This window comes from Sceloporus occidentalis, unplaced genomic scaffold, assembly GCF_023333645.1.
Source record: "Sceloporus occidentalis isolate IW3139 unplaced genomic scaffold, rSceOcc1.0.p SCAF_3, whole genome shotgun sequence".
NCBI classification, from domain to species: Eukaryota; Metazoa; Chordata; class Lepidosauria; order Squamata; family Phrynosomatidae; genus Sceloporus; species Sceloporus occidentalis.
The window spans coordinates 42342192-42359021 of NW_028316983.1; the positions used below are offsets into that span (position 1 = coordinate 42342192).

General features: G+C 40.0%; 1 protein-coding gene across 5 annotated transcripts in view; it reads right to left on the reverse strand.

Annotated features, from left to right (window-relative positions):
- Positions 1-16830, reverse strand: part of LOC149315809 (ral GTPase-activating protein subunit beta) — a 69251-nt gene that overhangs the window by 35108 nt on the left and 17313 nt on the right. For 3 of the 5 annotated variants that reach the window (XM_089514147.1, XM_089514146.1, XM_089514145.1), the window contains exons 10-14: positions 8627-8662; positions 6196-6397; positions 3724-3891; positions 1262-1376; positions 433-580 (exon numbers count right to left, since the gene is read on the reverse strand). In XM_089514147.1, the coding sequence (XP_089370273.1) occupies positions 433-580; positions 1262-1376; positions 3724-3891; positions 6196-6397; positions 8627-8662 (669 nt within the window). The remainder of the gene's footprint in view (positions 1-432; positions 581-1261; positions 1377-3723; positions 3892-6195; positions 6398-8626; positions 8663-16830) is intronic. The other 2 variants (XM_089514150.1, XM_089514148.1) reach the window with 1 other exon arrangement.

Consider the following 16830-nt stretch of genomic DNA (forward strand, 5'->3'; position numbering starts at 1 on the left):
TATCACATAGCTCTAAGCTCTTTAAGGCTGAAGGGTGGGGTATAAATACCATAAATAAATAAATAAATGGTGCTACAATATAGCTCTTGCTCAATCTGGGTAACTCCTTTGTAATGGAGAGAAGCCATTCACTGCCTGTCTGCATCAAAACCATTCTCTCGACTTCCTTCTAAATATCTTTTGCATCCTGTATCTGCCTTTTTGTCAAGTCCATGTTTTGTCCCACCCTGATAGTATTTCACTGATACTATCAACCATGTAAACAACACTGATGGCTTGAAGTTTATTTATGCTATAACCTCTACCTACTGCCACTTGTAGTCTTTTCCGTTCTGAGAAACTGAGCTGTCAGTATTTAGGCACTTCCTATTATAAACCCTGAACTACCAAGGGCAAGCAGTTTCAAAAGTGAGAACAAACAAAAAAAGCAACCTAGTATCATCTGAGTGTTGTTGGGATCTGTTTCTGTCTGCAGTGCTCCTATTAGTATATTCACAAGCCTCAGCTTCAAAGAAAGGAAAGTTACTGGTTTATCATATGATGAACTGTCGTCATTGCTGAATTTTCCTTCCAGAACAACCTGAAAAATAAACACAGTTTTTATTATCTATAGTAATAGAAATTAGAAACTAGTAGAAGCAGTATGTCTTTCTTCTACAACTGTAACAGGTATCTGATATACTTATGTATCAATTTTTTAATTAACCCTTACCAGCACCCTGGGAAGGGAAGAAATTGGCACAGAAAGAAAACTAAATGAAGCCAGTAAACAGAACATAAAACTGACCTTGATGTACCTTCAGCAAAATAAAAACAGCAAACCAGTGATGTGTAACTAACTTATCACTTAATGAAAAGCGAACCAGTTGATGCCCCACATAAACAGATATTTAGACTTTTAAAATTTGCTGTTACAAAGCCTGTGTCATATAGTACACTGCTACCCCCGAACATAAACATACAAATGATCCAGTGTCATGGCAAGAGGACATAACTGTGAGGCATGTGGTTTTCCAATTCTTGATATGTTTTATCCTAAGTATATGTAAACCGATGCAAGAACCAACTGTTGGTAGTATAATAACAAGATTAGTAATAATAATCTGTTTTGTGAATTAAAGTCTCTCTTCTCTATACTCAATTTCATTTTCTATTTTCATTATACCCAAGTGCTCCATCCTAATTGCTGATTTGAAAGTACAACAAATAGAATCAGGTTAAAATTGTACTAAACATATCTGAAAATGATGATGTTGATTACCTCTGATTTTATTGTTCCAAAATGATGGGGAAGTGGCAACAGGGAAAGTAAAATATTGATAGAGGCCCTTCTTAGTTCTGTGGGATTTACATATGTTTTAAACTTTGAGAGTTCCCTGCAAAAAAATAAAAAAAAAATCAGATTTGAAAACATTATTTTGCAATCAACTAATTCTGTTTGAAAGAGAAAAAAATGCATCCTATTACATTAGAAACCCACTTCCATCAAGCCCAGTTTTGGGCACCTATAACAGGAACCAGTCCAATGTCTGCATTGGGGTATTCTGATGTTCTAGTATACCAATACTTCAGGTGTGCAGGCAGACAGCCATAAAACCATTATTCTGCTTCAAACAAAAGGATTTATAGGCGGGTTACAGACCGCCCGTTTGGGGTGGACTGCACCCGCCCCTTTCCCCGGGGTATCGGCACCTCAGTGTTCAGAGCGGCAGCCGCTTAGGCCCCGATCCGCTGCTTTTCAGGCTGCGGGGAAGCGGCAAAAGGCCCCTTCCCCGCAGCCTGGAAAGGGTTGTCCTTGGGGCTTCAAGCCCCAAGGACACCCCGCGGCGGCGGGGAGGAGGAGAAAAGGGCCGCTTGGCCCCTTTCTCCTTTGGTCCGCTGGGTGCAGTCATGTGAAGGCCGTGCCCAGCGGACCAAACCAGGAAGGAGCTCCGAAACGGAGCTCCTTCCTGCTCCGCACTAAGGGCGCACTAAGCGCCCTGGCGCGGAACGACGACGTATAGAGGTGGAACGGCCGCTGCCATTTTGTGTGCGCAGAGCGCGCACTAGGCTTAGCGGGGTGCAGAAGCACCCCCCCTTTCTAACCCTAGTACGCGCTCCGCGCGTACTTTCTGGCCCATTTGTAATGGACCATAATACCTGTCTTTATACTGAAAGTCGAAAAGCAAGGCCTTTAAAATGTGTGCTGAGACTATGGTTGGCAGATTGGACATGAGACAGGGCTCTTGTAACTTTAATCTTGAATGGACTGTGCAGCAAGAGAAGCTACTGTAAAGTTCTGTCAAGGCAATCAAAGGTTCCTCATCTTCCAAACCCCAACCTTCAGCTTTCTCCCTGGTGAAGAGTGGGGAAGAGGGTTTCTGAGGAGTCCTGAGCTATCTTCTTGTCACCAGCAACTTTACCCCCCCCCGACCCCCACTCTCCACTGGCCATGTTGGGAGGTGACAGCTGTAAGTGAAAGTTGGGGTGGCATTAGCCTTTCCCCATACCTAATCTGGCAACTGTAGCTAAAAATAAAACTCCAACTCATAATTGGTACACATTTGAAAGCTTTGTACTTATTACACAGATGGGATAATGTGACTTCTGGAAGAACATTTGAAGCTAATTTGATTCTTAAGACAACCAGTTTGTTTACTTAAAATACAAAGCTTACTGTATGTCCAAGCAAGCAACTTGGCAGAAGGGCAGAAAGTAGAGATAAATAAAACAAAAGCAAAATTAGTTAATTTCTTATGGCCAGATACAGCCTGCCCACACCTCTGATAAAGGGCATTTTTTTTTCTGTAACAATTCAGTTGTGAACGAGTGGAAATGCAGTATTAGTTCAGTTTTCTGCCTATTATAAAATTTCTGCATATAGAAATTATTTTAACCACTAGCCTACTACATTCTATAAAATTATATGCAGGTCTTTGTTATGTATCTTCATGCTGCCTGTGTACCAAATCAACTGTAAAAAAAAAAAAAAATCAACTGTAAAAGAACTTTTAAAAAGAGTTTAAAATATTATTTGACTCCTTTTGTTATTTTCAGTGGCGCAGAACAAAACAGATGTGGATATCACAAATCTACATTTCTGAAAAGCATTTCACACAACATAAATTGTGTGCTGCATGACATCTACGAGCTAAAGGAACTTTACCACTAAAGGAAGATGCTGACAAGTACTCCGTTTCCTTTTTCTAACATGATTCTCTGCTCTAAGTAACTTTCTTTGGTGGGTTACAGACCGCCATTTAGGACGCACTCCATGCGTCCTAGGGTTAGGAAGGGGTGTCCTAGGGTTAGGAAGGGTTGCCCCTTCCTAACCGGCCCTGTTCCCAACACGCGCAGAGTGCGTCCTAAATGGCAGCGCCCATCCACATGGGCGCTGTCATTTTTACATCTTGGATGCACAGCGCCCAGACGTGGCGCACCGTAAGTGACGCTGCGAGGGCGCGCTTTGCCCCTCGTGCACCACTTCCACTTTTTGAAAAGGAGCGCCATTTCAGCGTTCCTTTTTCGCTGCGGCTGGAAGCCTCGCGGTCTGGCCGCTGGGGCTTCCCTCCGCAGTGAATGGCGGCGGCAGCAGACCGCCCGCTTTAGGGTGGTCTGTAACGCACCATAGTAAGTTGCCACCTTGGTCTACATTTTTAATTGTGTAGTCATAGCAGAAAGAGGATTTCTAAAAATATTCAGAAGCTAACAACTAAAACAAATATATGCAATACACATATTTACCTGTCAGGCAAAATAGTTTCAAGTGCTGAAATGAAATAAGGAACTAAGACATCAATCCCTTTCAGGTCACAGCAGAACAATGCAGGAGAGTTCAGAATAATACTAGCCAGAACCGGGTGGCAAATGGAATCTGCTATCTGCAAACCCTGAATTAAAAGCATGTAAAATCTGGCAAAGAAAGACAGATTTAGTGAGTTGTAATAAAGAACCATCTGAACCTAATATCACTGAGATTTGGTTACTAGCAAAGGAAACATTCAGCATTTACATTTAAATATAATAAGGATGTATGTACCGTATCTACCTTTTTAATTACAAAGTAACAGGTTGGACAGCATTAGTGAACAGAGAATGCTCACTGTATCTCAGAGGCAGGGCAGAAATCTTTCTAACATTTTAAAATAGAGTTTTAAAGCTTTGATTACAAATAAATGTTCTCCATGTAGGCTGCTAGAATAAGACAGAGCACATGCATGATAGAAGGGAGAATCCACAAAAGAGAAGACCATAATCTAATGCTCTCTGAGAGTGTGTGGCAGGATCACAGAGATGATTAGATCTGTCTTTGTTTTTACTGACACTACTATTTAATTACATGTATACCACCAGAAGCAAATACACCACTTGAAAATGTTTACAGATCAATAATATGGAATTGTAGCCTAACTATGCTAAAGGCACCAGGCCTTGTCTGATCTTGGAAACTAAGCAGGATCAGTCTTGGTTAGAACTTGGATGGGAGGACACTAACAAATACCAGGTGCTGTAGGCTATATTTCAGACAAAGGAACTGGCAAAACCACCTCTGAGTATTCCTTGCCTAAGAAAACCCTATGAAATGCATGGGAGTCACCATAAGTCAACAGGTGACTCAAAAGCACATACGCACACACAATAGGGAAGAAGTGAAATTTTTAAAAAGCATATTTACATGAAAAAATAAATACCGTATTTACCAGCGTATAAGGCGACTCTTTGAGTCTGCCTTATGCGCCGGTTTTTTACCCCAGAGACAGGCAAATGGCATAGCCACCTCCCTGTCTCTGGGGTCCTTTTTGGGTCCTCTCCCAGCCATCCGGCACTCGCGCCAGCTGGAGGGGGCCTTTCTGGAGGCCTGAAGCAGGATCCGCGGCGACTGGGCTCTCGCTGCCATTTTTTTTCAAAAGGCGGTGGGGAAGTGGCTCCAGAGCCAGCAGGGCCAAGACAAAGAGCCGGCCCCTTACTCCTCGGCGCTGCCGTCACAGCCACCACCACCGATCCTCCAGCGGCTTCAGAAGTCCTCTGCTGAAGCCGCTGGAGGAGCAGAGGATCCCAGGTGGCAGCAGCAGCTTCAGCAGAGGACTTTTGAAGCTGCTGGAGGAGCGGAGGATTCCCAGTGGCGGCAGCAGCAGTGGCAAGGAGTAAGGGGCCGACTCTTTGTCTCGGCCTGGCCGGCTCTGGAGCCGCTTCCCCGCCGCCGCCTTTTGAAAAAAAAATGGCAGCAAGAGCCCAGCCGCCGCAGATCCTGCTTCAGGCCTCCAGAAAGGCCCCCTCCAGCCGGCGCGAGACCCCTGTATAGGAGGCCAGGGATGCTGCCGGCGGGCGACTTGGGGGTCACCTTATACCCCCCGGCACCTTATACGCCGGAAAATACGGTAAATTTCTCATCAGTTTTAAGTGCAGAATTACATGCTACATGGAAGGCAGAGATACTACTAAAATTGTATTATTAAGCAGAGTTTTCTCTTAAGAGTTCTCTACTTCTCCCAGCGTCATGTATGAACATCACAAATATCAGTTGGTGATCATGTTACATGTTATCCTACCTTCAGCAAACAATATCATAAAACAGGGAAACTGCACAATAGAGTATTACGTCAACAATATGATGCCACGTATTAGAGGAGAAAAAGGGAAAGTTCAATATGTATGTGCTGTTTCTAGTAGCCATTTCCATCTACCTGTAACATGCAGTGTTGTTGAACATTTTTAAATATTTCAAATAAAGCATGTCAAATGCATTGGCTGTTCTTAGTCAAACATGCGCATTCCCTCCATAAGTGACATCAAAATATACATATGTGAAAAAAGTGTTATGGGATTCCATGTTTATGTCATACAGAATAAATGCAGATAATGAGACCAGCCATATTACATCCAAACTCTTCTACTGTCAGAGTGTTTAAACATAATTGAGCAGCTGCTCCCTGTGCGCCACTGCTCGTGCACAAACGTAGAGGAAGTCCTGTATTTTATTCAACTTAAAAAAAATTCTAAAACAGTGAAATTCTTCTACCCACCCAATTTTGACTAGTTATTAAATATATAACATGCAAAGTAGCTTAATCATCAAACCCAAATTCACAGAATACTTCCTTATTCATTTAATCAAAATTGGGTATCGGGGGCATGAAGGAACTTTTAGAATTAACACAGATATTTAACTGCATATTCTTCCAAGATTATAGTTTAAAAATCAAATCAGTACTGTACCGGGATAAGTAGGCTGGCAATATATCTTCCCCAGTCTTCTTGCTACAAAATATTCTACAAAGTGTTCCACAGGCCTCTGCTCTGCCTGATTCATAGTTGTCTGAAAATTCGCCTGCATCAAACATGGGATTGGAAGCCATAGTGTCTGCTGACATTTGTGATCCCTTCCGGCGAAATTCCACACTAGCTTGTGTTGCTATAGCTAAAACAAAAAATGAAAAGCACAAAGTTTCATTACATTTGTCAATATGCGGAATAGGCTCATGGGATCCTAGACACAAAGATCAAGTCAAATTTTAGTCATCATAAAAGTCATTAATTTGTTACATTTGGATTGCTGCCTCTGTTTATAAACCGTTTAGGGAATATATGACTATGTCTGCAAGCAATGAGAAGTTATACCCCTTGTGGAGACACATATCAATTGCCTCCTTCAGCGCTCTAGGAGGCATTATTCATGCTGTTCTAGCGGAGGTCTCTGCTTCATTCAAATTTACAGCAATGCACATCAGCAAGAGATCCTTCAATGAAATCTCTACAAACTTTTTTCATATCCATGTCTTTCATTTTCCTAGATTTCTCTACTAGTTATTAATGAGCCCAAAAACTGGTTCTGCCACTTCAGTCATACAAGTTCCTCTTAATTACACAATTATCTCCCTTTATATTTTGTTACTGTTGTGAAGGTATTACTTCTATGTTGCTGAAGCTAAGACTACACTTATACAAGCTCCAGACACAGGAAAATACCAGATTACCAAGAAAAATGTGTTTAAGGAAAGCACTGAGTAGCATATAGAGTGATTAAAATTTATTATGGGTAGCCTTTTGCATTTTTTCTTTAACACCACTTCAAGAACCCTAAAAGGGACAATTGCCAATGAGGAGTAAGCATTCTGAAGGAAAATGGATAAGGATCCAGAGATCCACAAAGAAATACTCCACACATTTGAAACCTTTTCCCTTTTCATCTATGGCTCCACATGCTCTACTGGAGGCCACCTCTTTGGCATACCAGCTGGAGTGGCATTTAATAATAATAATAATAATTTGTTTTATTTATATACCGCTATTCCAAAGATCATAGCGGTGAACAGCAAGTAAGCTAATTAGCAAGTAAGCTAATTTGCCCCCAACAGTCTGGGTACTCATTTTAGCGACCTCGGAAGGATGCAAGCCTGAGTCGAGCTTGGGCCCTTTTGCTGGTCTTGAACTCGCAACCTTGTGGTTTTGAGTGTGGCTGCAGTACAGGCATTTAAGCACTGCGCCACCAGGGCTCCTATATTTACAAGATACAAGAGTGACAGTGGAAAGACAGGAAGATGGAGCTTCCTGTATGCATGTGGAATTATGCCCTGTATCTCTTTGGTGTCAAGGATTAAGGACAAGAACTGATATATCTATTAAATGATACATCAGGGGGCTAAAGGGGTTGGCTCTTTGCTTTCTTTGTCTATATTTCTCTCAGCAGAAGCCAATTTTCATGTGTTTATAATTCTGTGCTGTCACCCTGTACAAACATGCAATTGCTTCATTCTTTCCATCTCTCAGTCAGTAAGAGGGTGCTGACAATAAGAATACTATTTCCCTACAGGTTTGGAAAATTTCCAAGAGACAACAGTTAGGTGCTTAGACATGTCTAGAAAAGGTGAACAGTTTAAGGTTATTATACAGAGACATGTTCACAAAAAGGACAGCTTGATTCCACCAGTACTAAAGTATCTAAATCAACTCAAATCTATGACATTTGATGAATTCTGTACACAAAGGGGAAAGATCATTTGTTGTCTGATCCTAAGCATACTTATTCAGGAGTCTCACTGAGTTAATAAATTTTAACCCCAAATAAGTGCACATAGGATTGAAGCCTAGTCAACTGCAGTCTTACAAACAGAAGCTCTACTTATGTTTTCAATGTTCATTGCAAATTGGATGGATTTACAATTTAGAAAAATTAAGTCAAGGTCAATCATATTTTTAAAACAATAATTTCTTCATTGATTTTTTTCACAGCATAAGCAACTAAACCCAAATCTTTATGCGTCTTCCCATGAGCCATTTTTGTCCTGAATAAGCTATCCAGCAAAATTTAAGAAATTAGAAAAAATACTACATGCAAAATGCATACAAATCAAAACACTAGTTTTGTATAAAATAAGCTTTAAGAAAAAAACACGGTTAGTGCAAAATCCTTAAATTCATGACATGATCACAGACTAGAGTACAGAAAATGATGGGATTGATTCAGGCAGATTAATTTGCTTTTGCCAACAATCTTCCCCATTAAAGAAGCCACACACAGTTACTTTTCCTTCCCATGTAAAGAGCAAAAGCTACAAAGGATGATGATGATACAAATTAAAAAATGAGATTATGCAAAAAAGAAAAGAACATGACTGCAATTAAAGAGAAGCTTCTAGTTCCTACTTACAAGATTTATAAGAAAGAAGAATTTGGATAAAAGATGCTGCAAGATAATAGAAATAAAATGGAAACAAATCAAAGGACAGCAGTAGTTATAAAATACTTTAAAGATGGTGAAACTGTAATAACAAGTTAAGCAGCTTTCAGTTTTTTGAAAAACAGATTAAAAGCTTATGAACTAGCAGGCTTGTTAAACACACAAGAAATCAGCAGTAGGGTCCAAAAATTAGGATTTCATGCAGAACTATCAACAAAAGTTAGAAAAATATACTGCCACAGGGTTAGGTTTGAAAATATAGTACATTCAGATGTTTAGAAATACTGTCCAGCTGGGGCAGAAATTTGCTTTATTTCATGAATCAGCAACTGAAAATCTAGGGGTGGGAAAACATAAAATGTTCTAGTAATGATCTTACCACCGCCTTATAAAATATCCTACATTTGTCTGTTTATTTGCAGTTTCTATAAAGGAAAGTAAAAGATGGCCCAACCTCTCCCTCTAAGTTAAGGAGATGTAAGTAGAAATACAACATTTAGTGTACAAATTTTAACTCATTTGCCATTATTTTGTGGAAAAGTGAAAGGTGGAAGAATGAAATTAATTCTGGAAGCTAACAGTCCATAATGGGGAGTTGAACAGAACACTCTGTTAAAGTAAAAAGAAAACTAGACATCTTGTTTGGCACCCAGGATCACCCTGAAGATCTTCCCCATTATATAGCCAACACGTTCACAGATATGAAGTATGGAGGTACTATTGGTTTTGAATTTAACTTAAACTCAGATATATTGGCTCCATATGCACTGAATCTGCTTCCACATGGATCAGTGCAATCACAGTTGTGTTAAAAATGGCCCCAACTTTTATGGGCGCCAGTACCAACACTTTTTGTGAAACTGCTTTCACAGGTTTTGTTACCATCATAACAACCACACTGCTTACATAAAGTGTGAAGTGGAAGCTGGTCTCTCTGCATTCTATCAAAAGGGCCTCCTGGAAACCTTAGGATAAGCTTCTAAGGAACAAAAAAACAACTGAGGCAAGAATATCCCTTCTCTCTTCAAGGGTTCTGAAATCTGTAGCTGCTATGAAAAGGTGTTTCTGTACATTCCATATTTTCCTTGAGAGAAGATTTTTTTAAAGACTTGCTACTCCTTTTACAGGAAAAAAGGCAATGTTTCATTTACAACCTTTTTAACAGATTGTCAGCAACTGCATGTGCATTCATATATAAAGTTTCCAAAACCTGAAAAAAAGCAGGGAATTTTCCAGTCTATTTTTGCCATGAAGCAAAAAGTATTGCTACATTAACGTGTTTTTTTAAAACTACATGGCACATATATATCCAGATGAGTAGATATGAAGAGTGATGAAATACTGAAGTACTGTACATCCTATAAACAAGTTACTGAAGTTTTCCAGTTTAGCTTGGCAGAAACAAAGCTCAACTCTTCTCACTAAATTAAGTCTACTGGAACAAACTACTGATTCAATCTTAATGAGAGAGGGCAGATGCTAGTGTACACATAAACTAACGGACTTTAAAACTATGAAGCAAAAGAGTCAGGTATTCCTAAGGTCAGAAAAGAAAACCCATAAATCAGAGATGGGTAATACTTTATTAGCATCATCAAAGTGTTGATAAAGCAGCACATAGGTTGTGTGAGATTTTGAGATTTCCAAAATTTTTCAACTGGCATGATACTACAAAAATATAGGAATAAAAAAACAAACCTGTAACCCAAAAATCTGGCCTGGTGGATTGGTCTTTGTGTATAAGCCTGCAGCTGCAAGATGGTTATATTGCAGGCTCAGTAAAGAGAAGAAGGCAGAAGTATCAGCATTCAGTTTATGGGAATACAGAGTTAAATTACTTCTTACTTTCCGCACCAATTGGGGAGTTGGCTGATGCACCAAAAACTACTCCTGGATTCCTAAAATGGTTTAGGGAGTATGGAACAACCTCAACACAGCTGTAGATACTAAGCTCTGAAACACTGCTAGCCACTTCCAAAGTGGTATGTGGCCTGAGCTCAGTAATGGGCTGAATAAGGCAAATATACTACAATAAAATGCAGAAAAAAAATGGAGGTGTTGTTGGTCAGCAGAAAGTATGGTTTAGGCCATGGGATTCAATATGATCTTGATGGGTCTGCTCTCTCCTGGGATAGCTACTGAATCTTCAGGAGGCAGCAGTTCCAAGGAGCATGCTTGTACAGCTACATTTATTACACCAGCTGCAGCTCTCACTCAGTTTGATTGGCAATAACTATTCTTGTCTTGGCACATCATAAAGGCTACTGCAATATACTCTACACGGAGCTGCCCTTGAAGAATGTCCAGAATTGTCAACTGGTACAAAATGCAACAGCTAGGCTGCTAACCAGTGCACAATTCTGTGAGCAAATCACTCCAGTACAAAAAATGTGTGGTGCTGGCCAACTATGTTCTGGGCTCAATTCAAGTTTATGCCTGGCTATCTATGAGAATCCTTGTCTTGGTATGGATCTATTCAGTTATTAGAATTAACAGGAGTGGCCCTTATGAATACACTTCTTCTTTTCAAACATTTAAGAAAGCAGCATTTCCCTATGTCACACAAGATATGGAATGCATTTCCTCTGGAATTGGCACCCACTCTCCCATAGTAGAAAACAGTTACTATGGTTTTCAATACTGATTTTGGTGTTTTATTATTTTTAGACATTTACTGTTATTTTCTTAAACGTTTAAGCTTGTTTCAGAATGGAAGCATAGAATACAGAAATATCTTTTGAAGGGGCATAGTGAGCACATAGCTCGACATGAAAATCTGCTGACAAAAATAAGAAGACGCAAAGCTCCATTTTATCTTAAAAGTTTAAAGAAAGAGGGCTAAATTACTGCAATACCCCCTTAGCAGGAGACCAGTAGATTATTACTCTTAACAATTGAGAGTGAAAAAGAATAGACAGAACTAAATGTTATGAGCTGCCAAATAAGGATCATGAAATGGACTAAAGAAGTAATGCGCCATATGAACCCATGTTCAACAGGTTAGGGCTGTGCATCCTCTTGCTGGACCTGGGAGGGCCCCATCTCCCTCATGCCCCATCGTATTATTTTTTTTAAGTTGAAAAATGCCCTTGTCCTTTCTAGGAACTGGGGACAATTTCTCTGAAATTTCATGAAAAGGATGCACAGCCCTGACCTGGAGAAATTGCCAAGCCTGCCCTAGGAACTCAGCTTTACCACTACCATATTTTCCGGCGTATAAGATGAATGGGTGTATAAGACGACCCCCAACTTTTCTTGTTAAAATATAGAGTTTGGGATATACTCGTCGTATAAGACTACCCCTCTTCCAAATTCAAGGAGGGAGCAGGCCAGTGGCAATAGCGCCGGCTGCAGAGCTCCCTCGTGGCCTCGGTGGAGGCCTGGGTCTCTGCAGAGGCCTGGGAAGGAGGAAGCAGGCCAGCGGCGATTGTGCTGGCTGTGGAGCTCCCTTGCGGCCTCTGCGGAGGCCTGAGCCTGGAAAGGCGGGAGCAGGCTGGGCTTAACCCGGAGTATAAGACGACCCCCAACTTTGGAGAAGATTTTCATGGGTTAAAAAGTCGTCTTATACATCAGAAAATACGGTAAATGAGTAAACCATGGAGTTTAAAGAAGTCATTGGAAAAGTTACTTTTTTGGACTATAACTTCAAAAGTATCTAATTCTGGATAGAGGATTCTGGGATTTGTGCGCCAAACAAGCTTTGCTTCAATATCAGCAACTCAAGGCATCACACAATCTCCTGCAAGGTACAGGTTCTCAAGATTCCAAGCAGCCTATGAAAAGTCAGTGTCCCAAAATAGGGGCTGTAATAGAGCATGGGGGCTCATAGTTGTCTTAAGACAGGCAGAGTGAGCTCACAGTATGGCTGGACTGTGCTTCACAACAGAAACCACCTACAAGGACTCAGAGGGTAGTCATGACAATAAATCTCAAGGACAAACAGAATAACAATACCATTTAAGAGAGGAGAGTAAGAAACACATTGGTCAGGAAACATGGACCAGGCTTTAGGGAGTGCTATGAAGCATTACAAGAAACAAGATGAGAGCCAAATGAATTCTAGATCTGTGAGAATTTGTCCACACTAAGGCTGACAATTTAGAAGACGGAATGAAGGAGAACAAAGGGAACCAACAGTTTGACTTTGAAGAAGGAAAAGGAACCTTAAGATTTCTGGCTAATTGACTGTATTAAAAAAGCTGATTAAGCAATACAAAAGCCAACCTTGTGAGAGGAAGAGGAGTTGGCAGCAAGCTTGTATTTCACATATTCTTATGCTAAAATAAATTAGTCTTAAAGGTGCCACAAGACTCGTTTGCCTTCCCTCTTTTATACTGACACAGACTAACACAGCATTGAAAATCTTCTGCGAAAAGGTATGCAGAATAAAATGGGTACTTTAAGAAGTTTTTCAGCCTTATGATCTGTTTTATGACAACAAAACCAAAGTTCTGTGGCAACCTGGAGACTAACCAATTTATTATGGCATAGGTTTTGGGTTACCTTATGCATCAAATGAAATGAACAGCATCTGTGAATGCCTATAATAATGTAACAGATTTGTTAGCCTTTAAGGCACTACAAGACTCTAGGCGGTTGCTCCTTTTTACTATAGACATCACACAAATCAATTAACTAAAAGGATCATTTTGGCCCAGAAGCCATAAATCCCTGCTTCATGCCATTTATCCAAGAACTTCAATATTTTCTGTACAGGATGCCATAATTTCAATTCATTTTAAAAGTCCTATCAGAAATCTCAATCACAGGAGCTCAATAGTGTAGTTGCATTCAACCAGATATGACTAAAACACTCTTACATACATTCATGACAGCACTACCTTTCTTTCGTAGTGGCACTGCCTGCTCCTGTGAGGCGAGAGGCGATGGTTATGGCAGCAGTGCTTCTGATAGGGGTTCCTATGTCAGATAGGCTTTCACTGAGGAGCCAGGCTAAATGTGCCAAACAGTTACTGGGCAGCAGTAGTAGTGGGGGTGACAGTGGCAGAGGAATTCTCAGAGAAAGTGGCAGTAGCATCATAGCTAAAGTTTATTAGTTCTGCCCAGAGGAAGGCAATATAAAACACTTCAGAAGCCTTCTACCTTGAAAACTCTATGATAAGACAGTCCAAAATGAAGCAAGAGATAGTGTCAGAACTTGAGACTCCCAGATCAGAAGGACTCTGCAAGCTACTGGAGAAAAGCACAGGATACGTATGAGTAGTGCTGTGACTAATGACACAACTGGACTCAAGCTGAAAGAATGTTCAGCTATTGATGCACTCAGAGGTGAAAGGAAAGTCTGTAACCGCACAACACTTATTACGGAACATGGAATATGAGGCAGAAGAGGAGGAAATTGGAAAATTCTACATTGGAGTTCAGGAGGTAGCTGATCACACACCAAAACATGTTACAGACAACTGGAATGCAAAAGTACCAAACAGAGTAGAACCAAACATTATAGGAGAATTTGGCGTAGGATCAAGAAATGACATTTTGTGAAGCCAACAATTTGTTCATCACAAACACATTCTTCAGGCAACTAAAGAGGCAACTGTATACATGGACATCACCTCATGGCCAACAGAGAAATCAGGCTCCATTTTCTCTGAAAAAACAAGACCAGGAGCAGATTCTGGCACAGACCATAAACTGCTAATATAAAACATTAAAGTAAAGTTAAAGAAGAACACCAAATCAATAACTGTCCCAAAATACACAACACCCATGAAGAACACCCCTGTAGACTTTAAAGAAAATTAAAAAATAGATTTACACTATTAAGCCCTATTAACTGGGAGACAGAAGAACTTTGGACTGAAGCCAGGAATACTGTCAGAAAGGAATGCAAAAAGACACATCTGCAGCCAAAAAGAAAGAGAAGCCTCAAGGGATGACAGATGAAACTACTGAAGCAGTTAAAAACAGCAGAGAAGCAAAAGTAAAAGGGGACAGCAATAGGGTCAGAACCCTAAACACAACTATTCAGTGATTTGTGTAAAGGGGCAAGGAGAATTACTATAACTACCAGTGCAGAAAAGTAGAAGACAACAACAAAAGAGAAAGAACATGAGACATCTTCCACAAAAACCCAAATTTCAATGGGAAATTTAAACCAAGATAAGGCAAATACATCTGAGGCAGTTCACTGAAATCTACAAAACCTCATGCTGCCAATTTTTTTCTTTCAGTTACTCTCAAAGGTGCTGCAAGATCTCTCTACCAAGAGAAGGAATGTTCTTCAACCATTGGAGAACACACTATATGATCATGAAGAAATAAAAAGCCGATGGAAACAGCACACTGAAGCACTATTTATTTATCATAGAGATGAAAGGATGACAGATTCATTCACGTAAGAATCATTTGAAGATGAATGTACAATTCTAGAAGGTTAAGTGGAAGGTGCACTTAGAGCACTTGGAAAAAATAAATCACTAGGAATAGATGACATAATAGAGCTGCTTCAATCCACAGAGACAGAATCTAAATAAACAGTTCTAAATAATCAGTCAACATATACCGTATATACTCATCTATAAGTCTAAAAATGTATGCCCAAAAATTGACTCCAACATCCCAGGTTGATTTATTTACAGGTCACTATGGCAATGTGATAGCAGCTCTTTCAGATTTCCCCATGCGGTGCAGAGAGTTTATTTCTCTCTGGAACCAAGCAGAAAGAGTCCTTGATGATTGATTGCTATTGCTTTTTGTTTAAGAGTCCCTCTCCCATTCATGCATTTGGCTGAAATGATGCAAAAAAAGTCTCTCTTGCCATATGCACACATACACACACTAAAGGAGCCTCCAAATTTTACCTTCAACCTATCCATAGGTCATGGCAAAATCCTTAATTGTGGCCTCAAAACCTGACCCTCGACTTATACATGAGGTTGACTTATCGTTGAGTATATACAGTATATGGAAAATAAAACAATTGCACACAGATTGAAAACATTCGATATACATCCTACTCCCCAAACCAGGGATCGCTGTATCCACATGACCACTTCATTATTCTCCCACACAAGCATAATGAGGCTCGAAATTCTACAATGAAGACTTTTATCATATATAGAGTAAGAAATGCTAGATGCCCATGCTGGGTTCAGAAAAGGAAGAGGCACAAGAGATCATACTGCAAACATATACTGGATAATGGAGAACACCAAAGAATTTCAGAAGAAAATAAACTGCTTTAAAGATTTAAGCAAAGCCTTTGATTGTGTAGGTTATAAAAACTATGGATGGTTCTTAAAGGAATTGGTTATCACAGCATTCAGTTGTCCTAATATGTAACTTGCATTCTGTTAGGACAGAATATGGGGAGACAGAGTGGCTTCCAATTGGCCAGGGGATCAAGCAAGGCTTCATTTTATCACCCTATCTCTAACCTGTATGCTGAATGTACCATACATAAAGCAGGATTAGACTTGGAGAAAGAAGATACGAAAATTGGAGGAAGGAACATCAACAATTTAAGATAACCAAATGATACCATACTACAGAAAGTAGCAAAGGCATGAAACAATTACTGAAGAAAGTCAAGGAAGGAAGTGCAAAAGCAGGTTTACAGTTGAACATTAAGAAAACAAAACAAAATTGATGACCACAGATGATGCACATTATATTGAGGTAGACAATGAAAACCCTGAAATAGTCAAAGATTTCCTATACCTTGGATCAGTCATTAATATATCATTAAATACTAAGGTTAGAATTGTCCATGCCATGGTATTTCCAATTTCTATATATGGCTGGAGAGTGAAGACAGCTGATAGGAAGAGAATCAATCCATTTGAGATGTTATGCTGAAGGAGAATTCTGCAGATACTCTGGACTGCCAAAAGGACAAAGAAAAGGGTCCTAGAGCAAATCAGGCCTGCATTCTCCCAAGAAGCAAAGATGGGAGTAAAGTATAAGTGAGACTGTTGTACTTTGGAACATTGTGAAAAGACATGACTCACTAGAAGCAACAATAGCTCAGGAAGGTGAAAAGCAGTAGGAAAAGAGGAAGCCTACATTCCAGACGGATAAACTCCATCAAGAAAACTATAGCCCTGAATTTGCAAAACCTGAGCAGGCCTGTTGATGACAGGGGGACTTAAGAGTAGTCATTCATAGGGTTGTTGTAAGTCAACTTGACAGCAGTTAATAACAGACATTCA